General features: G+C 39.0%; 1 protein-coding gene across 3 annotated transcripts in view; it reads left to right on the top strand.

Moving 5' to 3' along the window:
* Positions 1 to 22,118, top strand: part of LOC121957802 (involucrin-like) — a 62,738-nt gene extending 40,620 nt beyond the window's left edge. Inside the window, exons 3-11 of one of the 3 annotated variants that reach the window (XM_042506582.1) lie at positions 1,507 to 1,542; positions 5,452 to 5,548; positions 10,131 to 10,349; positions 12,037 to 12,177; positions 15,174 to 15,332; positions 16,035 to 16,210; positions 19,082 to 19,216; positions 20,044 to 20,175; positions 21,038 to 22,118. In XM_042506582.1, the coding sequence (XP_042362516.1) occupies positions 1,507 to 1,542; positions 5,452 to 5,548; positions 10,131 to 10,349; positions 12,037 to 12,177; positions 15,174 to 15,332; positions 16,035 to 16,210; positions 19,082 to 19,216; positions 20,044 to 20,175; positions 21,038 to 21,268 (1,326 nt within the window). In that variant the 3' untranslated portion in view covers positions 21,269 to 22,118. Of the gene's footprint in view, positions 1 to 1,506; positions 1,543 to 5,451; positions 5,558 to 10,130; positions 10,350 to 12,036; positions 12,178 to 15,173; positions 15,333 to 16,034; positions 16,211 to 19,081; positions 19,217 to 20,043; positions 20,176 to 21,037 lie in introns of all 3 variants that reach the window. The other 2 variants (XM_042506581.1, XM_042506583.1) reach the window with 2 other exon arrangements.
* The last annotated feature ends 4,106 nt before the right edge of the window (positions 22,119 to 26,224 follow it).

The raw sequence follows: 26,224 nt of genomic DNA, 5'->3' as shown, positions 1-26,224 counted from the left end.
GTTACCTAAACATCCTGGTCGGTGTAGATGGACAGAGAGGAACGGAGCAGCTCACAGCACACAAACACAGTACGACACACCATTTCTATATTTTCCCCTCCGACACGAAAATCTGCCTCTTTTGTCCTCTGTCTCTCTTCACACTTTGACTTAGCTGATTAAAATAAAAGCTTTCTCACTGATACATTTTGTGAGATTGGGCTACTGCATTGTATGTTTACATTTCTGACCCCTTAAAAGACGACACATACAAACATATATACAGTATACGGCAATAAACAAGGTCATGAAGAGGAACCTTCATTTACTTTCTGTGGGTGTTTTTATGGGAATATTAGTCATTTCATTTAAAGAGTTTAAATTTAAAGGGTTTGTATGTTCTACATATTATCATCCATGTATGATGCATTTAAGGGGTCGTACTGGTCTGGTCTTGGGCTTGACCCGGTCTCGATACAACCTGATCTTGGTTTCAGTGGTCTTGACTACAACACTGGCATCCGTTTACTGGTTTCAGTGCCTGTTTGAATCATGAAACAATAATTCTCAGGCTTGCAGTTGTTGTGAGCTCCTGATACACAAGAACTGTAGGCAGAAAATGAGGAAACTTTAATTATGCAATTTCAGAATATAATTCAAATTTACAATGGCCAATTGTAAATACATGCATGACGCGTGAAGGTTTATTCAAACTTCAGACTTCAAAGATTGAATTTTTAACTTAATTAAAAACCAGATTCAGTAAAACCATTAGTACCCATAACTGAAATTTTGACTTTTGTTACATGAAGTGTTCTCTGAAATTCTTCAAAACCAGTCAAACCAGTTTGGAAAAGTGAGTTTTCTTATCATACAGTGTTTAGTATTTGGGCATGTGAGACTATTGTTTGATTTCTATACATTTCATTATAAAAGAAATTTTAAAGTTCACACACAGAAGTGTTCTAGGAAACCGCTGACACTATAATATCCAAATTGTAAATGTTGAAAATGGCACTGAGGCCCCGGAAGTCAAGGTGAAAAAAATAAATAAATAAATAAAAATGGGCAATGTTGGCCAAAGTTTATCTCCTACATGTACAAGGTATTATAGCACTGGTGCACAACACAAGGGACAAAGGTAACGCCTTCTCAGTTAACTACAAAAGGTAATTATTCAGTGTTATTCAAGTGCAAAAAGTGATTTATTCTGCACATTTTTCTCTTTTAAAAAATGTTGAGTTAGGCTTACTTTGAAGAAAACATTTGGCATGTAGGAGAAAATATCTCATGTGTAGGAGCTAAGCTATGATTTCGGTCAAAATTACCTACATTTTTTTCTTCACCTCGCCTTTCAGGGCTTAAGTAATTTTCTGTAATTCAGGGCTAAGGCTTAAAACCAGTATCTATATTCCAAATCTCTTTTCTCTCTTTTAAATCTGCCTCTTCTCTTCCCACCTTTGCTATACCTGTGCTCTTCTCCCCGTCTCCCTCCCCTCTTTTCCCTCCACGCTCTCCCACCCCCAGCATGGCCGTACCGAGTTTTCCTGGGAAGGAATCAATGTAAGTCTCCTTGTTTAAATCTCCTTTTTTCCCTGTTATTGTCATTTTCCTCTCTATCACTCACCCACTACCTTCGAGTACGTAAGTTGACATCCTGCTCGTTTATCCTTCCACCGCTTCCTGCCACTCTTTCTCTGTCTCTTATCTCTCTCTCCCACTTCCTCTCTCTTATCCCCCCGTTTTTCTTTTTCTCCCCACAAACTCTCCCCTCCATCCGTCTCCTCTCTTGGCCCTCTGCTAATCTACTGTACTGCAAGCCTCATATATATACAGAGTCACAGATAACAGGCTGTAATAAGCTTATCTTATCCACAGCCGAAGCATGCGTACAAGTCCCGGTTTTTACTGAAAGCTCGACATGATGAAGTGCATCACTGCTCAACTGTTTCTGTACCTTCAGCAGAATTTATTTCCACAATGTGAATTTTGTTGACTCAAAAATGCCTGCAGGCAAATCAACTCACATAGGCACACTTCTGTTTCAAGCAACAGAGTCTGGAGAAATGTTCTTATGTGCAGAGACCTCGCCGACCCGGAGGGAGCGTTGTTTGACTTTGAGATCAACTTCCACTTTGTGTACTTGTGGTTTGTTTGTCTAACCAGGTGGACAAAAAATGCATTTTGAGTTTAAGTGACATGCTTGCAAATTTGTTTGTAAATAAAAAGTGAGTTTTATCAAACTTGCATGGCAACCAGAGGAAACTTTATCCTTAGCTCTGGATGAAATGGAAACATATTCTCCCTTAGACCAAGTAAACTCTTCCTCCTGTTGTTTAGAGTAAATAGTTAGTGTGGCGCTGTTCTCAATAACATGTTAGTAAACTGTTGCCTATTTGAATACCACCAGACACTCAGCAAAGTAAGCTTTCTGCATGTCTGTGTCCACCTGATGAATGTTACTCCAATATCAAATTGGCTCAAATTGTTTGATGAAAACAGCTGCTTATATTTAACCGGTGTGAATTAAATTAAGGGGCCAAAAATTCTGCCACATTAATTGCTTTATTTCTCCAGAACTCTGTTGTTTTACATCGGTGTGACTGTGCATGACTGGGAGTGTTAAAAAGGAATTTGTGTGTTTTTGTTGCAAAATACTTGTTCACTTCTGATATGAAGCTTCAATGCACTGTTTACCAACCTGGGGATCCTTGCCTCAACTACGGGTCGCCAAAGCTTCACAGGGGGTCGTGAAGCTTTCTTAATTTTGAGAGGTGTAGAAAACTTTTGAACTTAATTGGCCTATATCTCAGGATTCATTCATTTCTTTGCAAAAAATAAATAAAATTGCTATTTTTAACATTTAGATTATTCAAGAAACTTAAAAAAAAAGAATAAGGACATAGTGAAAACCTGATATATTCAAGGAGCCTTTGCTCTCTGCACAACAGTCACATCCTGCATTAGAAAAGTGTGGGTTGGGAAGAAGACTGAATTTGTCAAAAGAAAACCCTAAAACTATTTAATATGCATGACAATAAAGACAGCGTTTGTACAAGTTCCTAAAAATTAGAGGAAAATTTATGATATATTCACAGGAAATTATCTGATCAAAATTCATTTTATACAAACTTCCTGCAGTTGTTGCATTCAATATTTGGGTTAATTGCAGTTTATCATTTTTTCTGTACTGTTATTGCTATGCATTAAATATGGTATGAGAGATGGGATCCAACGCTGCAGTGGACACTAGAGGTAAAAATCCCAAGTTTAATCACAAGATGATATTGAATCTTTGGACAACAACTCAATATTTGCTGACATCACAAAGTCTGCAATGATTACGAATTTTGACTTGATATAATTCAGAAGCTTGTGATGGATGAGACAATATTTTAGTAAATATCCTCATTGTCCTTTTCTTCGCTGCTTACCATTATCTTCCCAGCACTGGGCTTCAGGCACTGTTTAAATATTTTAGAAAAAGGTGTGCACAGACAGAAATGGTGACACAGATGTGCCATGAGAATTTCAAAATAAACTAAACTTCAAGATGACGTGTATCAACATTTTAATTTTAGTCAAAGTCAAAATTATATTGTTGATGGTTGAATTGATATTTGGATCCTGACTGATGTACGATTTCACCCCGAGTCGACACAAAAGTAACACAGGAGAAATCCATGATCACTGACTGCTACAATAACGACATCTGTATGTCTGCAGACTAACTGGCTGCTGAATCACTGCACCATATAATATTACTGTTAAAGTCAAAGGCTTTACAGCAGACGCGGTTACACAGCAGTGATACTCCACTTGTACACCACAGAAGGACCAGATAATATCAGTTTGCCTTAATACAGTAATTAATGCACTTAATCTCAAAATATTACATCACCACACAATCCCCCTGTGTAACAGAGTCCACATGTTTTTCCTACTATTTCCCACTGTAATTAGCTGTTGGGAGGACCTCATTAAGAGCCGGGCTCTGTCTCTGTGTTCATTAGTTTGCTGGTTGGTCTGCCATGAGCAGCGGCGCCAGGAAGTACAGTAGAAATCACACAAGCATGAGCAATTTCAGGTCGGTGTGCTGCACAATCGAGTGCGCTTCATCTTAGTGTCTACAAACCTGATTCTCCTCTTTCTGGTTTTAAAATTTAAAAAAAAAAAAAAAGGTTTCTTAAAGCTGGGGAAGGCAGAAAAAAAATAAAAATAGCGAAAGAAAAATTTAAAAAAGGCATAATTTTAGCTCTTACACTAAAAGGGTGGCTACAACCAAGGACATGACAACACAAGGAGAAATAAAACGATTTCAGGCAACACAAAGGCTGAGTGCGAGGAAAGTTTCTCTCCTGAAGAAAAGTTTTAATCAGTTTTATGTGATTTTCGGGAAAAATAAGTCTGTAAATTACATTTCTAAAAAGGTGACGATTGTAGAACAAAAATATTGACATTAACTAAAAAGAAATGCAAATACTTTGTTTCTTAACACTTAATATTGATGAGAACTTGTTAAAAAATGTTAAGCATGTTAAGGAAATTAATTAATTGTGAGATAATTCACGCTCTCACCATATGACGTTTTTTTAGGGCAACAGTCAATTCATCTAGATTAATAAACACTAAAATTACTTAATTTAAAATTTGAATTTGAATTTGAATTTGTGCATGCATAACATTCTTAATGTTTGAAAAACTACAATGGATATTCTCATTTTTTTGTATTTTAATTTTGGCTTGTTAAAAATCCTTATATATCATTGAGCCATAATACATTTTAAAACACTATCCATCGGGCGCCCAGTAGCTCAGTTGGTGGAGCTGCCGCGCCGTGTACAGAGGCTACGTCCTCGCTGCAGCGACTGCAGGTTCAATTCCAACCTCGGCCCTTTGCTGCATGTCATCCCCTCTGTCTCCCCCTTTCACACTCGATCTGTCCTATCAATAAAGGCAAAAGCTCATAAAAATAATCTTAAAAAAACAAAACAAAACAAAACACTATCCATGAGTCACCACATCGTCAGGTTTTTCATGATGATTTTGCTCCAATTATCAGCTGCTGTGCTCACCAAAGACTCTCTGTTGTCCATTTAATTTTGCTTTTGAATCACAACTTAGGTATCAATTTTTTCCATTTAGCCACTTTATATCTCTTTTTTCAACCGATTATCCCACTAAGCCATTTACAAGGTGTTTGAATAATTAACCCTCCTTTCTTATTCCCTCTGCTACAATCTCCCTTCTCTTCTTCTATCTCCCTTACACTATTTTCTAAATCTTCAATTATCTGCTCTTTTCACCTCAATTTCTTTTATACCATTTTCTCTCTCATCTTTTCTTATTTTGTCATTTTTCCTGTCACATCGCCTTTTTTATTTTATCCTCCCTGCTCTTGGATTCTCTCGTCTCTGTATTTCTCTGCTCACCCTCTGTGCTCACACCTCACCTCCCTCCCTCTCTCTTCAGTTGTCCATGGAGGACACTACTTCCATTCTGCCTCGTCTCAAGAGAAAGCCCGCCCAGACCTATGGGATCGGTGCCCTGGCTAAGTCCTCTCTGACAGGTGTGTCAGGTGTGTGTCTGTGCTGCTAGATGGTAAAACAGCCCCCATGTTGCCTCCACGTGCTCCACAGAAGGTCGAGGGTGAAGTTGTTGTTGAGAACAGACGGGGATGAATGTTTTTTCCCTCTGCTGTGTAAAAGATACTTTTTTGGTTTCTTTCGGAGTGATATTCAGACGGTTATTTGGTGCCGAGTTGTGCGGAGGCCAAATGATGAATGTGTGGTTTGGTTTGAAGGTAATTGCCAGACAGAATCAGCAACTCTTTTTTTTTTTTTTTTTTTCCAGTTTTTGCCATACACATCAAAGAAAAGGGAGCCTATCAACCAACTAAGAGGTTACTCAACTAATAAGTTGAGTATGATTGTAATTTAAATCTGTTAAGTTTAACCACTCATTTAGGATTAGCTTATTGATGTTGTTTTTTGTATGGCTGTTGCTAAACAACCAAACCATTCATTTGACTTTGCAGAATGGAGTTTGAAAATAAAGCAAAGAGTTGTCAAGCAAAAAATCTTTTTAAAAAAGTAGTCTTGCACACATAAACAAATAATGTAAATTAAACATGAATACAACAGTCTCACTGTTAATGCCTATTATGCACTATTACATATCTTATCCACAAAGACAAATATTTTTCCTCACCATAAACATGTTTTTTGTGGCTAAACCTAACGATACATTCACCACAGCGTAAATAAAAGTAAAGAAACATAAAATTTTAACATATCCACTGCATAATCATGCACAAATGTAATGTATCGATGGTTTGCAGAAATGTACAATGCTGACATTAATTCTGGTGAGTGGTGTCATTTTTTAATGCTTCACATTTTATGTCTGAGACCATAGTAGCAGCCTGAAAATCACTGTGAAGGTTGAGAATATTATAGAGCCTACAGCTCTTGTTTAAAAATAATTTTAAAAAAAGAAAGAAAATAAAAAGCAACCCAAATAACAAAAATAATTTGGGTTATTTTAGCATCTGTCCTTCAAATAGTCACACTTGTCAACAGCTTTTATGATGAGCTAATTAAGAAACTAATTATGAAATAATTGATTTTACAACATCATAAAAGCCTTGGTCACAACTGAACTAAGTGTCAATTTCTATTAGATTTTAAATAATATTTACTGTGCAAGGTTACAAATTAGATTCTTTTGCTACAGTGAGTATTTTTTAAAGCTTTTTTTTTTTTTTTTTTTAGAAATCTAACAGGAAATCATAGAAGAGAGAAAAAAGAGGTCCCTGGCCAGACTCTAACCAGACATTTCCATTTTATGCCTAAAAGCCCATTAGGATGCCAAAGGCTCCACTCATCCAATTAGTTTCTTTCCAGAGCAGCTTTTCCTTTGAGATTTGTTTGTATGATAAAAGCTCCATTCTACCTCGACTCTGTCTTGGTTTCTGCACCGCTCACAGGCCAAAGAACATCTGACACACTCGGAAAGAAACTGAAATTATCTTTTCACTTTTGCCAGAAAGATTTTTGCAAATAAAACCTCAACAGACAACTTCACTCTCGAGCAGGAGGAGGAGGAGGAGCTTGGAACCAACATGGCCGCCCCTGTGGGTGCCCCTTCCTATATCACTCCCTACTTTCCCTTCTCTTCCATTGATATCAACAGCAGACGTCAATGACAGACATTTCGCGGAGTCATTGATGGAAATCCAATCAGATCTTTGATTTCAAAGAAACTAAAGTAAGTGAGATTACTTACTTTAATGACTTATTGAAGCATCTCCACAGGCGTGTTGGGAAATGTAGTGTATCTGTAACGTGGCGGTGCTGCTGGTGGTGCTGGTGTGGCCCGGTATCTGTGAAGTAGTGACTTTTTTGTGCCGTGTCGTGACTTTGAGTGGCTGGTGCCTCTCGTGTGCTCTCTTTGTGCTTTAGTGCTCTGTGCTTTAAGTGTAGTGTTTTTATTTGTTGTTGTGTCTGGTGCACTTTAAATAAATCTGTTGGTATAATTTAACAGTGTATAGCGTTATTCTTTTGAGCCTTTCAATGGCCAAGACCCCAACACCCTCCCTCATCCTTCATCCCCATTCTTTCCACTCCTATTTCCATCCCCAATTAGACTCTGCAGGGAGTGTTTGATTTTCAAATGAGATTGCCTCTCTTTGTCTGAGGGGAAAAACTGTTTCTATTTATAACTCAGCCTGTAGCTTGCCCCCTGGACCGGGGGAGCAATTTCCGAAGCTCTGTCTCTGTTTATTCATGCCTGTTTGATTTTAATTTAATTTTTTATCGATCAGCCTCTCTGCCAGCGTTTGACTCGCAGTATACGTCCCTGGTTTGAATCCTGTATTTGCATCTTAATTGGGCAGAGAGTGCCAGTGGACCCTTCTCTGCGTTGTGTTTACACCCAAGGATTACTTTCCCCTGCCTCTCTCAGTCTCTGTAACACGTTTTTAATTACCCAAAGTCTAATGAATCTCATTTATTCTGTTTACCGGGAGATGAGTAATGGCTTTAATCATTAATACGGGTTTGTCAGTGTTTGGGCCGTCATCATTGTCCCTTTTTGTTCGATTCAACAGATGCTAACGAGCACATAGGCAGCCCTGTCCAATTTGTCACGATGCTTAGCTCGTGTCAGCTGACCTCTGGCCTGTTATGCAAAGGTCTTCATTATTACATCACAGATTCATCAGTTAATTTATTGGATTCAAGAATCACTCACTGGATCTTCAGTCATATAGTTATCTGAATATTTTACACTTTTGGTTAATGAGATCCCTGAGAGGTTGATTCGTTGAACTCATAAAGAACTCTTTGTACGAATGCCAAGTGCTCGGCAGACAGTTCTCGTCGGAGTCCAAATATTTCAAACTGTGCTGACTTTCATGACTTACAAGCTAGAGCAATTTAAGAAGCAGAAAATAATTTTCTGTAATTTGAAAGCAGCAGTGATTTACAGGGACACTTCACCCACAAAATCAAAAATACCTATTTCTCCTCTCACCTGTAGTGCTACTTATCAGCTAGGATTGTTTCAGTGTGAGCTGCAGAGTTGGAAATATATCGGCTGTAGAGACGTCTGCCTTCTCTCCAATATAATGGAACTAGATGGCACTCGGTCTACGATGTTAAAAGCGACAAAAATACAAAAACAACTACCAAACAAACAAACAAATAAGCAAAAAAAACCAAAAACAACATAACTTCAAAAACTCAACAGCATTGTTGTATTTGTACCAAAATACACCCGCTAAATGTATCACTGTGCAGAAGGACGTCACAGTGTTTACATCTTGCACTGTCACTAGCACAAGCCTGTTGAGTCATATGTGCTTTGAATAGAATGAGACTTGAATGGACATTCCCATTCAAATAAACGTAGCAGGGTAGTCAGAGCAGCAGGCATTTTCACACGGACCTACTTCTGTGTAAACTTATATTTAAAAAAAAAAAGAAAAAAAGAACTTGCAGCAAATCGCAAACTTGCTGAGGTGAGGTTTTGCAGTAATGACCAAACACTAGAGTAGTACGTTTTCAAATATGCAGTCTATTAATCTGCAGAGGGATAAACAGCACGCAGATCAGTATATTTTCACATCTAACTCAGCAAAATAAGGGTTTATTTCAACCATACAAGAGTTGTTTATTGTTAAAACAATGGACTAAATAGATGACTAAACACGACTTACTGAGACAGTTTTGGTGAGTTTTATCTTGTTTCTGTCGAGTTTAAATGATGAATGTTTTAGGAGTAAGGTCAATTTTTCAAACTAGTGAGTGTGACATACCTACTCAAATTATAACAGAAAACAATTTATTGTCTTTTGTATTCATTCTGTTTCTGTGGTTTTGGCATTTGGAGCACCACAAGCCGAGTGCCATTCAGTTCCATTATATTGGAGAGAAGGCAGACATCGCTATGGCCGATATCTCCAACACTCGACAACTCGCAGCAAAACAATCAAGACTGATAAATAGCACTACTGGTAAGGGTAAAACTGCATTTTCATTGGTGGATGAACTGTCTGTGCGATCCACAGACAGATAAATATTAACAGCCCTATTGTGTTTGAAAATTATTGTGTATTAAGCATTTAAGCCCTAACTATTCTAGCTGGAGGGTTCGTCAAATAACACAGAGGTAGTACTGAGCAGATGTGAAAATGTGACTATGGAGCAGATTATTTCTAAAAAAAAAAAGACAAACTGCCCAAAAAGCCCAACGAATCCGCCTTGGATACGGATTTTTAAAAAGAAATGGAATTTGAAAGTGCGTTTTCATTTTGATTTATAGTCTTCTAAATGTATTTTAATGTTCTTTTGATGCAAAGTAGCTTCGAGGTCGTTACTATTTTCTCAACCCCAGTCACTCTGAGTACATCCATTCCTGACATTTATTACCCCACCGGCATTATTTATTATACTTTCATGGATTAAACAGTTTCCCTACAACATTACAGTTTCTCATCACCATTCTACTCCCCCCCCCCTCCCCCCCGAGCCTCAGCAGACGGTGTCATCAGCTGCAGAGGCCAGAAGTAGTTCTGACAGTGTTTTTGTGTGTGTCTGATGTGTGTGTGTGTGGGAATGCCGCTCCTGCTGTCCGCCTACCTGTTTTAGGTGTGACTCGCTCCATGAAGGACAAAGTGACCAAGCCCACTGCCATGGCCCAGGGTCGCGTCGCACACATGATCGAGTGGCAGAGCTGGGGCAAGCCATCCGCGGGGCCAATGGGGAGCGCGGGACACACCAACCTGCAGAGGGAAAAGGAGAGGAGGATGGAGAATGATGCTTACAGCGACCTTAGTGATGGCGAGAAGGAGGCTCGCTTTGCTGCAGGTGAGAGTGCATCTGGGTACTGAACATCTGGTTTAACCAGCGATCCTACAGCTTACAGCAAGTGGGATATAAGATTTTTTAAGACTTTTGTCAGTGCCACGTGGAATGAAACTTCAGAAAAATAAATATAATAATAATAATTAAAAAAAAAAAAAAACAATACCAATTACTTAGGGTTATGGCTGAAATGCGTTCTATCAACATAATGATATCAATCGTGATATAACTTTTCCTCGATTGAAACATAAGACGTAGTTAATAGAATGTTGATAGAACGCATTTCAGCCATGTTTTGACACACAACACCAACTGCCAATGATAATAAGAATAGCGCTGCATGGAACCAAATGCAGTGAGAACAGCTGAGTGTTTGACAGCCACAGCATTTCATTATGGCAGATCAAACAGCTGATGGTCCGACCGACAGCGGCGCAGTGAGACAGACAAACAGAGAGCAGCTTCTCCTCGTAGCACCAAAGTGTCTGAAACAGCCAAAATTTGCGCGTGGACATGTCCGACAGCCCGATCCAGCACGCGGACATGTCCGACAGCCCGATCCAGCACGTGGACATATGTGACAGCCCGCTCCAGTGCAGACATATCTCTCATTCTCTGCCGGTCTCTACTCCGCTCTCATTCTCCGCTGCTCCACTCTCATTCCGCTGGTATCTCTTAATGTCTGCATCGCTCTCATTCTCCACAGACATTCATCAGATTCATCACTGTGAAGACTCTCCCTTGTATCTTTTTCTTTATAATTAATGTTTCTGCAGCATGTTTCTTCACTTAAGTTCGGGGAATCTAACAACGTAAATTAAAAATTTGTGATTTCTTATTTTTACACATTTATTTGTCTGCAGCATTTACAGATTTCCTGCTTGGCAATCACTCTGTCGTCTCCTAATTAACTTTGGTCTGTGTTAGCAAAGCTGGGACTGGGATTTGTTTTATGCTCTGTATCTCTGATTGTGTTTAAGCAAGTTAAAATATTTTCTGTTATTATTATTATTGCTGCTGTTGCTTATATTAGTACTTCTGCACTTCAGCTTGGGGTGTAAATCATGAGTTTCATCACAATGTGATACAACATTCTGTGGAAAATACAAAATTAGATTACAAAATCTGCCATTTCAAATTTGTATTCCATTCAATTAATGAATATGCAATCGAGAAGAGATAATATCATATGCCTGTTTAACACAGTTGGTTGCAGACTAAGCAGTCACCCCCTTGTCTTTTGCTTTTGGCCCTTAAAATCACACCGTTAACTGTAACACACAGAGTTAACTGTAACCTATTTAAATACAGTAACTTACATTTCATTTTTTCATTGAAACAAAGATGGTACCAAATGGAACAGAAAAAAGACATACAGTATATATATATATATATATATATATATATAATATATATATATATAATATATATATATATATATATACAAGTAAGCAAAGCAACAAGTAGCACAGCAAGATGCCTGCCAGGTTTGTCCCACTTCCCGAGTATTTATCTCGTAATGGCATAGTTTAAAAATGGCATGGAATTTAAAGATAGAAGTGTATCTTACAGACGATGATACAGATCAAAGTTTTTACTCTGCGTGGATGATACTGGATAACTGATCTTTTATGGGAGCGCTACATCTCAGCCTCCACTCGCACTGACACTACTCTGCCTCCCTCCTCAGGCATCATGCAGCAGTTTGCGATCTCTGAAGCGACTCTGTTTGGGTGGAACTCGATGGACGGGGAGAGTATGGGAGCTGGCTCCAACCAGGGCAGCGTCGCTCACCTCAGTGAGGTTAACCAGGAGAGCATCACCAGCAGAGGTACTGCATGTTAAATCTTTGTGCAAATAGCTAATGGGCATAACTAGAGTAGTCTTTTTGTGCTTGGCTGTCGACAGAAACAGACAGTGAAAACTGTTGTTTTGATTATTATATTGACTCTTTACTGCCTATTATTACAGTTTCAATGTCTTTATCTGTCACAGAGACGAGGACATACAAATACATCAAATTGTTGCTTCTCAAAATAAAAGTCTCTGACAGAATCCTATCAGTTGCTGTTTTTCTGTGAAACATTTGCAAACAATGCAGGCACTCTCTTCATAAATGTGGAACAGTAATCAGGCAGCTGACAACGCTGCAGTTGAACACTGTGTGCAAACATTTGACATCAAACAAAGGACCGCCAAAAAAAAAGTCCTGTTCCCTGACAAATACTGAAAACATTTCTGAGTATCACCTGTTTTCGAAAACATCATTGTCAATGAAAAAATTCAGTTTGCGTGTGTGAAAAGGCCAAAACATAGAAAAAGCAAGTTTCTAAAAATACCGTGTGCATGTGGACATGCACACTGCACTGCATTTCAAACTCTGTGCAGATGTATTTGGTATAATGTTTTAGCGCTGCTTAGGAGAAGCTGGAGGTTAATTAGTGACGCCACGTAATTTCATCGCGCCAGTTAAGAAGCTGAAATTAGCATGTTGATGCAGGTGTTCCCATCAGTGCCAATAAAAACCAGTGTCTACTGCAGAGTCATGTGACGCAGGTATGAATGCCAATCGTACCCATTCTCATTCCATTTAAAAGCCAGATTTTAGCAGGTGTTAGTCGTTTTTTTGTGCAGTGGAATGGGGCTGTATACCATATACCCCTGCTGACATTCCAGGAACATATGAAGGTATGAAAAATATATACCGCCCAAGCCTAAAGAGCAGTCGGATTGATTAAACAAACTGAAGTCGATCTGCCTAAATCACAAACACAGTTGCAGCATAACTACAGATACTCAAGCTCAATGTAGACATAAAATCTCCCGAGTGTAATCGCTCTAAACACTTCCCACTCACTCTTTGGACCACACAGCAAAATATTATGTTCTGTAATGTGCGTAGCTGCACAGTTTGGGAAAATTAGAGCCCAGTTGGAAACTAAAAACAGCCAAGTCAGTTGTTCAGCCGACCAGCTGTAAAGGACTTTTGGAGGGCAGGCACACAGCTGCACATCCCTGCCTTTCACTGCTACCGGGCACTTACTCAAAAACTTCCAAATGACGAATCCAGATGACAGCCTGTCATTTCAGAAATATCAGAACACACTCTGATGGAGCGTCGTGAGCCTCCGACTCAGAGAATTCACCCCAAATCTAAAAAGACGAGCTGTATTCAAATGAGGAAATGAACTGCACGGAAAGTGGAGTTATGAGATTTACACTTGGTTGAGTAAAACAAAAACAGTTTGGGGAAACAAACTCATATCCCGATTTGTGGTTTGAGCCTCAGGTGGTGAGATGTCTGTTCAGTTTAGCTGCACGCAGGATGATATAAAATACAGAGAAAGGAAGGGGAGAGAGCCCCATCCGACCTCAGAGGAACGGCCATATAACTTCAGAAAAACCCAACTGTGGTTCAGTCAGTTGTTTTCTGGTTTTTCAAATATCAAACAAAGCTCATGTGAAACTTGGACTTGTGTGTTCACTTCAGAGAGTGACAGCACCGTAAACAGCTTCTCTTTTAGTTCTCACTGGTGTTAAGCAAAGCAGAGCGCTGTCCAAACCCTGAGGGAGCCTGTAGGTTAGCACAAGGACTTAGCCCTGCTCTCATTAACAACACCATATGGGCCCTGCTCTGTGCTTTATCTAGCATGCAGCACCCACACACATGTACAACACACACACACACACACACACACACACACACACACACACACACACACACACACACACACACACACACACTTGCACACAGCACCGATTAGAGCGCTATTTAATATCAGCATTAGGACTGCGGGGATGCTTCTCCTCCGCGTCTGTCTGAGTGTTCAGCCTTCATTGGTGTTCTCCATAATAATAACGCTGCTGCAGATCCGCTCATCATACAGACATTAAAGTTATTACAGTTTGCTTCTTTGGGATGAGGTCAGGTTTATCTCTGTATGGTTCATAAGAGCATTTAAGCTATGCTGCTAATGACTGAATCAATAGCTCGGGGTCTGAGGTTGAACGCAAGTCTCTTCTTAATATTGTCTTATGTTTTTGTCTTGAAGCACCACTCCAGCCAGTGTTACATCCTGTTTTCCAGTTATTGGGGGTTTTGTTAAAAGTCTGTCTTATTCAGTAGCAATAGTGGTCACTCTATCATAAGCTATGAGGTGGACCTGGAAGTCCCCTGCCCATCCAGGTAGTATCCACATGAATTCCAGGACACAAGGTTTTCCAGCAGAACAATGCATTTTAATAAGATGATCAATTTCATTCACTTAATTTCTCAGTTGTATTAATGTTTTGGCTCATCAGTGTATAGCTGGCTGAGTTTCTGTGCTTTCTACATGAACATTTTCAAAACACGACTCTAATTAGAAATATCACAAAAATGCCCAAATACACTGGAGTGGAGCTTTAAACCTGCCCACACATGCTATATTTAGCTAAATTACAGTATATTTTACATTGTTATTCACATTCATTGTCTTAATTTTTAAATCTTTTTCCATCTAATGTCAAAAAATGTGCCAATTTTGGATCCTTGACTTTGACTAAACAGGAAGAAAATGACTATAAAATTTCTAAACTGAATCTAAATGTGAGCAGGGAAATCTTTAAATTCTCTTGTAGAGAGCCTCTTTTTGGTCTGATAGTGCTGTTAAATAGTTGTTTGTGGAAATCTGTGGCTGTGCCTTCTGTTGTTCAAACAAATGTCCCAGTACAGTCATCCATTTCCCCACTCATGACTAATATAACATTTTTATCCATCACTTTTTGGTTGTGTTTCTTGTTCTCCTTTGTCTCATGCCTCCCTCCTGTCTGTGTGTTCCCGTACAGACCAGGTGCTCCACCACCACTCCTCAGCGGACGTCTGGCCTCACACCTACGTCTCACAGGGCCTGTACTGCCTGTCATCCTCTGACGCCTGGGACCCAATCACCAGCCAGCCCTCGGGCGTGGCCTCGCCTGCTGCAGGCTCCTACATCATGGCTGCTGGTGAGTATTAAAACTCCTCTCTTACTCTGCCTCTAAATACCAGACGGGGCAGGTTTCCATTACAGATTTGAGCAAAACTTATTTTTCCGAAAATTTGATAAAACAGATTTGTGAGATGACAAGGAGTGATGTCATGTGTCTCCTTTCGCAATAACATTACAAGAAACACGGCGCTGGATGTTCAGAACATTAGCAGGTTTATTTCTATTGCAGCCACTGCACTACCTGTCATTATTTCCTATCAAAGGCGACATAAGCAGAGCGAGCGATAATGGAAAGGCGAGCCCCTTATACATGGGAACGGCCACGTATAAGGGGACTGGTAGTCCATGATTTCACATACAAATTGTGGAATCAAAACTTCCGGATGATCCGATCAACTTTCAAGAGTTCTGCGATGCAGTAACGGCTCTTGTACCTCCTGCTGCATCATGAGGGAGCCAGTTTCTACCAACAAGCACATAACCATAGCATCATGTGACCTAGAAAAGGCAAAAAAGTGTTTCCATTGCAGTTTTGCGAAATACTGCTTTATCGAATCGCCTGAAATACCAACTTATGCAAGTGTTAAAAACTTTTTTTAAAATTGATGTGTTTCAATTTGGCGTATTTTATGTTCGTAATTCCAATTTTTCACAATTTGAGTGTTACTCGAAACCGGCGTTGTGTCTCTGAGCATTGAGTGTGTTCTGGTTGCTCCAGGTGGCAGCAGTGGAGCAGGGGGGACACCTGGTGAGGGGTTTGAGGGGACGGTAGGCAGTTACCTTCAGCAGCACCACGCTCATCTCGCCCTGCAGCAACAGAGTCAACTCCAACAGCTCCAGCAGCTTCACCAGTACCAGCAGCATCAGCTTCTGCAGTACCAACAACAACAACAGGTCAGTAATATGACTGTTCATTCATACAGTGTTACTTATGACTCAGACACTGACAACAAACAGCTTGGAATCTAAACGTGACCAAACTGCCACTTAAGAGACAATGATACTCGTACTGGAATACGAGCACTGTATACACATACTAAGATTATAAAGTAAAGTGAAGTAACAGGTTAACAGCACTGAAACTGCACAGTATCCACAGAATGTTTCAGTCATGGCTCCAGCACCAACTCTCTTTCTAATTTTGTTTACACAACTCATTAGCAACAGCTAATGAATCGTGAAATAATCGCAGCATGGATAATGTAATTGTCTTTACATCTGTCAGTCCTGCAGATTTAAGTATCACAACAGCTATGAGATGGTTTGTCATGGCATTTTGAACAGATATTCATGCTTTCTATTATCCTGTAAACAGATATGCATGGCTCTCAGACGATGTATCCTGTTGACTTTTCAACACCATGAAATTGACTTTTGTCAGTTCATGACCAGACACTTTTAAAACTAGAGGGGACCACAGAAATGTAATTTCCTGGGTTGACCTTTAGAACACACACACAAAAACAAACAAACAAACAAACAAACAAACAAAAAAAACAAACAAACAAACAAGTAAACAATTAGCCAATGTTAGCATGCTTACATGCTAAGCAAATGTTAGCATGCTTATATATAAGCAATATATATATATATATATATATATATATATATATAGTAAGCATTTAGCTAAAAGCATGAAGCACTTTCAGCATCTTCAGTAATGGACAATAGTTCTACAGCGAGCTGCACACAGTCAAATCGACAAGTTAATTTCACTAAAAAAACTCAAGGAAACAGACTGCCTTGAAGCAGTAAGTAGTCGGTCTTAATTCATGTTTAATTTTTATCAAATTGTTAAATTTACTTAAAATTTAATTATATTTAACTGCAAAAAAACTTTCACAAAATTATGTAAATAGAGCTAAATGTCATGTACACTTAACAAATAGGTGTAAAGTAAACATAAATTATTATTAATTATATTATTATATTATATTTACTTCCCTTTTTTAAGGCAATCAATGATCAAGTTTATTTTAAGTAAGATCAGAATTTACAGTGCAGATCGAAGGTTGAAAAACCTGTATAGTACATGAGTACATGAGGCTGGCACCTTTACAGAGCTGTAGACTTTTGCATTTGTAAACAAAATGTTCATTGTCAATGTGGTTGCTTTTTAAATCTGTTTTTAATCAATATATGCGATGTAAGTTTTTTAAGGTTGGATTATAACAAAACTCAAAGCTCTGTGAAGTTAATGGAAACATCTTGGTTTATCCAAAAAATGAACACTGACTTCAAACACAAGCATGTTTCCTCCGAAATGTAGCCGACCTAAATTCAGTATATAGAGTCATTCTTAGGACACGCAGTTGCTGGCGCTTGTGTCTCTGTTTTTGGCACAAATGCCAACATGCTGTAACTGGTTGACACAATGCAAATCCACGTTTCAATGACAAGCTTCACCTCCTCTAAACAGGTTGGATTTTGGGGCTGTGTGGCTTTTATTGGTGTAAATCGGCTGCTGACTTCCAGCTCTCGGGCTGCTGGGAGGTTTTCTGCAAATGCAGTGAGTCATGATGAACTGTGACACACAAAGACTTTTTCGGCTTCACTGGCTGCTCTCGCATTGGTACATCTCAGAGCTCATTAAGTGACTGAGGGTTATGAAATAATAACGTGAAAAGGTCAGGGACTTCGTCTCAGAAAAGGTGTACTGATCCGAGACCACAATAGAAATGAGCCTGTTAGCTTTGCTGTGTGTATTGAAAGGCTTCCCTGCTGAAGGAGACTATTGAATAGATTACATTACATTTATACTAAAGCTTTTCAATCAGTCAGTCAATTTTCTGAGCAGAGGAGCCTGAGACATTTCCCTGCTGTTTCCTGCAGCATCGTCCCTGACTCATGATTTAAAGAGGTTTCTAAAATCGATGTAAACCATTACCAGTGACCAGAAGGAAGTGATAAAACTGTATCCCTCTAATTAAATCTTTGGTGAAGATTGCTAAATGCTGGAAGAATTTAACAGCTTTGCCATTTTCTTTGGCATGATGAGGCTTTTCCATCCTTCTCATCTGACATGTGTTGTGATGCAGCAGCTCGCTGCAGCATTGTTGTCCATTACACTGAAGATGCTGAAAATGTCAAGAGCTGCGGGGCTTTGGTGTGTTTTAAATCTCTAGTGAGTGGTGGTATTTTTATTCCCAAATAAACAAAAGTTTTAAAATCAACAGATGTGGCCAACGGCCAAATAACTGTTGAGTCATTGTTATGAAACACACCCAAATTAGCCCCTTGAAAATATATCAAAGGAATATTTCACCCAAACAACCATTTGTATATCAATTAATCACTCCATTTTACGTTGAATTCATGACAAAAACGTTGTTTATTTCTCATACCTCCGTGGTGAACGAATCAAAAACCTGATAAGATTCTTGATGAATTAAACAGAGGCTTCGTTTAACAACAGCAAAACTATACCAGAACGTCCGTTTTCAAACTTTCACACAACTCATGATGTGTAATCCATATGCTCAATACTTCAAAACAGACAGTCCAACAAGGAACTGAACTGAAAGTAAAACTTCTGAGTGCTCTCTATAAAGCCAGAGTCCATTGACAAAAACAAAGTTTTCCTTGTTGTTCATCGTGGAGGTATGCAAAAAATAAATAAATAAATAGCAGAAGAAAATTCAACATTGAACTGTGCAAGTTATTGATATACAAATAGTGATTTAGTTGGTGAAATACTCCTTTGAGCTTATTTTGCAGTAAATTCTCATTAATTGTCTTTCCTTCCTTCCTTATCTCTGACTACAGTCTATGGAGCAAAGGCTACATAGTGCCTCTCATTCCCTGCAAGCCACTCCCAACAGCACCATCCACAGTCTCGGCCCTCCCACCCACCCTCGGCTAGCTGACCTGTGGGGAGCTGCGCAGGTCGAGGCACACCACGTAGGCACTCCCCTGCTGAATCCAAATGGTCGGATTACAGACTTTGCGGACTAGATGGTGGTTTAATGTATTCTGATGGAGTTTTACAAGGGCAAAGGGGTGTGTGTCTGTATAATATGCAGTTATAGGCAAACAGGACAGGCCTCTCCATTGAATCACAGTCATCATAACAATGACAGCATGTCTTATCTATTTAATAATCTTTTGTTATTGTAGGAAGCCAAAGTTTATCTTCTTTGATCTCATTTCTAAAACACGTGTCTACGAAGGTGAAAATGATCATCGCCATATCAAGTTAATGTTCTGCACAGGAATAGAGGTTTTTTTCTGTGGTGTTTGACACTCATCTTGGCTAATTTGTTTTGGCTTTGTTTATATCAGCAGGCATATTTAGCACACATCTGTAGTGCAGTGAATGATGGGAGAAACTGCCAGGGAAGTCTGAAAGGTAGGAGACAGGCTGAATGTCTGCATGGAGCACTGCCAAAAGTCTGCATGACAGCCTTTAGCGGACCTGATGAATTTTGACAAAGGACAATCCGCCTGGTCTTCAGAGTAGCATGCTGTGAAGTCCGCAAGTTTACAACTCTAGGCATTTGGATTCAGCATCTGTGTGTGTTGTACAAACCTGAGTATTATGTCTTGTCTCTCTGATGTCCTTCAAGCTGGGGGCAGGACATGAGGGTTCTTATTCTGCTTTTCCATCTTCCTTTCTTCCCTTCTGTCTTTCTTTCTGTGACTGAAATTAAAGGGTTGATGGCAGTCTGTGATCTAACAAATCTATCCAACATATAAGTGGTTAAGTCAGTGACCTTAACTGGTTGCAGGTGGAGATTGTTGGACAGCTGAGTGGACAAATGGCTGACATGGTCGGAGGAGTTGTGGAGACGGTTGGAGAGGAGTCAGAGTCCGGAGGTATCCCGGAGCAGCATGAAGAAGAAGAGGAGGAGCTGACAAAGGTGGGTTCTTTCATCCAAAACAGTCTGAATCCCTTTAGGTTTTGGTTTCTGTCTCAATCCCAGAGTCCTACAAACTGATAAATCAACGAGATAAGAGTAAAGGGCCAAAAAGACAACGAAACAGTAAAATAGTCCACAGCTTCATACATCTTTTTCAAAATAAAAACATACATTTTGTGGTCCAAACTAGATGTAAGGATCAATGTTGGATGTGATGACTAATTAAGACAAATTATGACTGGCTGTTTGTATTTCCCTTGTGCATGAACTCTTTTGGAGTGATCCAGGCGATATTGTTTGCCACTTTTGTTCTCGTACTAGTCGTAGTATGGACTCTGCCATCCACTAGAGTTGGAATCATTTTTTAAAACTCTCTTTTTTATTGTTGTAGTTATTATAAAATTTTAGCTCCTCAATTATATTTAAGGTCTTTTATAAAAGTTTTTTTTAAATTATTATTTAAGAGGGTCATTTTTATACTGTTACTCTCTTGTTTTATCACTAGGGCACTGGTGCAATATTAATTTTATTTTATTTATTAGTAGCGCTGCTATTTTTATTTCGCCTCAGTACATGTTAGCTTCTACATGTTGTGTTGTCTTTTGTTGACTATGAGTGTGTTTGTTGCTTATCTTAGCTCATCTTGATGCAAGGTCACAGTGACCTTGACCTTTGACCATCAAAATCTAATCAGAATGTGAAATTCCTTCGAGGCGTTCTTGAGATATTGCTTTCACAACACTGGGACATAAAGATAAAAGTCAAAAGTCAAGCCAAAAAAGAGAAACTCAGAGTCTTACATGACACAACCTAAACAGCATCCTAAACTGTCTTTTTAACGTATCACTTCCTGCCGTTACAGATAGAAGAGGTGACATTAACCTTGGAGCCGGAGCGGTGCTCTCTGACCCCGTCCCCGCTGAGGGAGGACGACTCCTCCACCAGAGGCTCAAGCCCGGGACTGCCATCGCAGACCGCCGAGCCTGTCGCAGAGAGGATACCATTCGACGTCACGCCCTGCGTCGTCCAATCACTAGAGGAGAAGGACGAAGAGGCGGAGGAGGGCTCTGTTGTTATTGTTGCGACCAACTAAATCATAAAACTGTCAAAAACAGGAAATAAATACTTCAATAATCAATCAAGCTACTCTACCCCATCCCCAAAGCCCTCCCAACTATTTACCCACTTTGAGTACAAGGAAACACGAGGAAACGCGAGACGACTTTTTCAGACGATAACGTGGGATGTAATGTACACAAACTAAATGCCAAGAAGCCCCCCCAAGTAACTGCGGGAAATGTGGAATAAAACGTATGTGACAATGAACACATCTAATTTAAAGTAGATAAAACACTTGAATTCAGTGTTCTGCTGAAACAAGCTGCGTGAGGATGAGATGAAGAAGTTTGGACCAACCGGACCAAAGAACCAGGACTGAGAGCTGAACTCTTGGACGGCTGTGAAATACGCAAAAGACATTTAAAAAAAAAAAAAAAAAGAAAAGAAAATGTAGGACAAAAGAAGGATGGAAAGGCCCTAGTTTAAAATCAGTATCAGCGCAATACAACAAACATGGACACAACAAGGTCAAACAGTACCTGCAAATAACTCTGAGTGGTTGGTTCAGGTGTAGCATGTTAGATCTGAAAAACTTTGCAGGACCAGACACTTGACGTTGTCAGAGAGTTTCATTAGCTGAATAATGTATTTTACTTTGACAGCTTGTCTGAACCCCAGCTGAGATGTTCTGATGAGATTAAACCCATCCAGTGACCTGCGGCACACACTTAGAGTTATTTGCAAACACACGATCTGGACAAAACCAAAAGAAAGTGCATGCTTTTTAACAGTGACCTAGCCGTATAAACACAGTATACAAAGTAATAATATATCAAATTGCTTTTTCTAAAAAAAAGACAAAGAAAATCCAATAAACTGATATGTATTTGTATGAATGTAAGACTGTATGTATGTATAGTATGTATGTATGTATGAATGTAGCTTTGTTTGTGTGTAAAATATATATATTCTGGGAAACCGATTCTTCTTGGTGCTGTTTTGTTCCATCGTGATTGTAAAAGTGCACATACATGCACACACATTTGTACTTCTCGACTTACAGTGAACTTTACTGACATTATAAAATGCCCAACATGCATCGCCAAACTTTTGCAGTAGCTCTTACATAAACTTAATTCTAAGCTTAAACCACAAAGCAGCAATTCTGAAGTCTAGCTTTATTAATTTTCAACCTGCACCTTATTATCCATATTTTTGTATCAAAGTGACTAATAGGAACAACAGTTTTTTTGGTCCAGTGTTGAGCAGAGCACTGCAGTCAGCAACTGAAAAACAGCTTGCAATTTAACTGACTGGGGCACGTTGGCACTGTCAAACCCACCAGACTCCATTTAAATAAATAGTAATTTTATAAGCATGAAACACATTTTATTCACAGTCAACAGAAGCCAAAAAAAAACCTACACTGAATCATTTCTGTTTGTTTTTTCAGTGTTACAACAATCACTGGCTCTAGGTTGGTTGAAATTTACCTTTAATTCATCCAGTTAGAGGTAAAAATATGCTGTCCCTATACCAGCTACAATTACATTTTATTTAAATAGAGTCTGGTGGCTTTGGTAATTATGGGGCCGTTTCTAGCTAAACAAAAATATACCTACATATTAACAAAAATATGTATCTTTTCAGGGATCATATCCTTTCCATAATGTTATCAGATGCTTGGAATAATAATCTGAGACTGAAAACATGCCCAGAGTGGTTATATTGCAGCCTGTTTTGCCGCTGCAGCACCTTCTCTCAATACCGGACCAAAAAAATTATTTACATTTATCTCTTACAAACAAAAACATAGGGTGAAAAACCAAAGTTAACATTTATAAAGGCAGGGCCAGAAAAAATGTCCTCACACTCTAAGTCAAACATTGGTCCCTCACAAAAACAGAAATATGAGAGCACAAATCACCGTAATGTTTGTGTGGATATCGCATTCCCAGTACCTACTCATGCAACTTTGAGCAAACTGCAAATGCCTAGACTTCATTGGCTTTATTTTATCCTATTTCCAACCAAGTCTTGTGAGCGAAACAGCCAAAATGTCATCACTTTCCACTAACATCCTCACTCACAAGCCACAAAATTCAAATAGAGCCTAAAAAAGACTATCAAGACACTCACAAATAGTAAAATACTCTCTTAACATTCAGTACACACACGTATTAAACACACAGTCGTAGAGAGAAAGACAAAGAACGGACATGACCTCAGTGCCCTGCTGTTTATTTTTAACTCTGCAGTGTGAAGGTCAGAGGTTTTCTTGTAGTCATCAATTCCACTTGAACTGTTGTGATCACCACAACAGCCTCATTTATTACACTGGGCCTTCATCACTGTCTGGAGGCAAACAAGTGCCCTTGTCCAATCAAGTGCTATTATCCTTCTGAGATCTTTCTGGAGGTTGTGGTCAGCGGCTAGTGGTGTGTATTTGTGCAAGTGCCGACAGAAACATATAAAAGAAAACAAGTTTTACTGTGAGTTTGTTTTCTACATAATCTCTTCTAAGAGATTCTACCTACAGCTGCTGCAGAGGATGATTCACTCATAAACTCTAGCGATAAAGACCCGAGATGCCCCTGACCGCTGCGATAATCATCTGTCCTCTGTTTGTCCTCTTGCTGCTCAGAGATGTCCTCCTGTAAATCCTTCAGTCTCCGAACACAGTTTGAGTTTTATAAAGTGGCACCTGACTGCAGGAAATGAGGGACACCAAAAAATAAAAGGGACGGTTCACCCCCAAATCAAAACGACATATTTTTCTTCCAACCTGTAGAGCCATTTAACAACGTGCTTTGTTTTGGCGCGAGTTGTCGAGTGTTGTGATATCGGCCGTAGAGACGTTTGCCTTCTCTCTACTATAACAGAACTTAAAAACTCAAAAGCAATGTTTCTTTCCAGAAGTCATGACCCGATTACTCAGGATAATCCACAGATCTTGTTGTGAGCAGTTTCATGTAGGAACTATTTTCTTTCTGCCAAACTACGCCCAACAACAGCATCAATGTGCAGAGAGAAGCATGTATCTTCTCATGGACGCGAGGCTGGAGCTTTCTCTACCCGACCCGCCTGGTTCGGGCCGGGTTGTAATTTCTCACTCCTCCCTCGGGCTTGAATCGGGTCGGGTTCTCGCCAAATTAACGTTTATTTAGTTTTTTATGAAAATGTGAACTGTCTCATGCTGGAATGGCACTCAGCCAGGAGTTTTTATGGGCAGAATCAAGAGGGAAAGAGAGAGAAAGTGAGAAAGTGACAGAAAATGTGAAGAACCGAGAGAGAGAGATGCAAAAAGAGAGATATAGAAAGGGGGGCTGCAAGGCCAAATTGGTTGGTAGTTTCTGCTTCTGCCTCGCCAGCTGTGGAAGAGATGTAAATGTAAATAACAGAGTGGAGAGTGGTGATAAACATCTTCGTGCTGCGTCGCCATGCGTACTAGGCGCAGTGAGGGGTGATGACCTGTTGTGCACGAGATGACAAACAGAAGGAAGAGAAGAAGTGCGAGGAAACATCCCAGCTCTTAGCTTGCAATACATGTTTTAAAGTTAAGAAATATCTCATTTATAATTTATAAATTCAAAGACAAAAGTTCCTACATGAAACTGCTAACAATAAATTCTGTGGATTATTATGAGTTACTACGTCATGATTTCTGGAAAGAGACATCGCTGTTGAGTTTTTAAATGTCTTTTTTGGCGCTTTTAGTACCAGAAGTGCTAAGAGTGCCATCTAGTTCCATATTGAATGAATGAAAATGTATTTCAGACGTAAAAAAAACATTAAATTAGTTCCAACAAATCAGGAGAAGAAAGTGAAAAGCATTAACAAAATAAATTCCATTTACAAGCAGACATGCCCAAAAAGAGGTACGAAGAAGTTTACACTGATTTAATCTTTTCTCTTCTCCACAAACTCAGTTATTAATCTTCATTTTATATAAATATATTACATATACACACACATACATTGACCGAATTTCTACATCTCATTATAAAAGTTATTACCACATATCTATATTTTTCATAAATTATTTAAACTTATTTATACTGATACCTCAAACACTCGGCAACTCGCACCAAAACAATCTAGTTTGATAAATAGCACCACAGGTAAGAGGAAAAATATGTATGTTTGTTTCAGGGGTAGAAAGTGAAACTTATTGTAGCATTTTTGTCAGAATGAAATCACTGAGATGTCAGTCATGCTGTATAATTAAACAGGTGTTCAGTCACTTTAATTACTTCCATGGAGTCCATGCAAGCCGCCAGGTGATAGAAGTTTTCCTCCAAAATGGGATACCCATCATTTTAAATCCCTCACCACACAATAGTCTGCAAAGGAGCAATAACTAAATGTCTTAAATTATTTGCATTTCAAAACAAGGCTTCCAGAAGAAGTGACACCTACTCTTACAGAATAACATGAGATAAAAAAGGCAATTAAGAGAAGAAACTAGAAGTGGATCTAAAACTCCTGTCATCCTTTCAAAATTAAGTGAAGTTTAATATGACAGTCAATCACATGTGCTTTTGAGGTGTTACAGTAAGCTGCAAATTTAAATTAATAATACTTTTATATTTATTTTGGGGTTACACTGAAAAAGAACAGGGAATGTACTTTGTGACCAAGTTTGTGATAGATTTACTTTCGATGTTTGATGTATCAGAATCACAATATCTCAAAAAATCTTTTTTTTCTTTCTTTTTTTCTTGTACTGAAAAAATTCAAAGACTTTACATCATCTCCTGATATTTTCATTGCAAAAATGATTATTTCTGCCTACCTTGACTGAGCTCTTGTTCCAGGTGACCGAGTAAAACTGTTGTGACCTGTGCAAATGGAAGTAAAATTCAATCACATGAGTGCAAATAAAGCATTTCACTTAATAAAACTTTATTTTGCTACACCTTTCACAGTTTTATAAATTTGGAGATAACATTTGATTCTACTAAAAGATAAATAAATAAATATATCAACC

The sequence above is a fragment of the Plectropomus leopardus genome, chromosome 18 (assembly GCF_008729295.1).
Source record: "Plectropomus leopardus isolate mb chromosome 18, YSFRI_Pleo_2.0, whole genome shotgun sequence".
Lineage (NCBI taxonomy): Eukaryota > Metazoa > Chordata > Actinopteri > Perciformes > Serranidae > Plectropomus > Plectropomus leopardus.
Note: the sequence above shows the minus strand (reverse complement) of the source record. Positions and strands in the feature narration are given on the sequence as shown.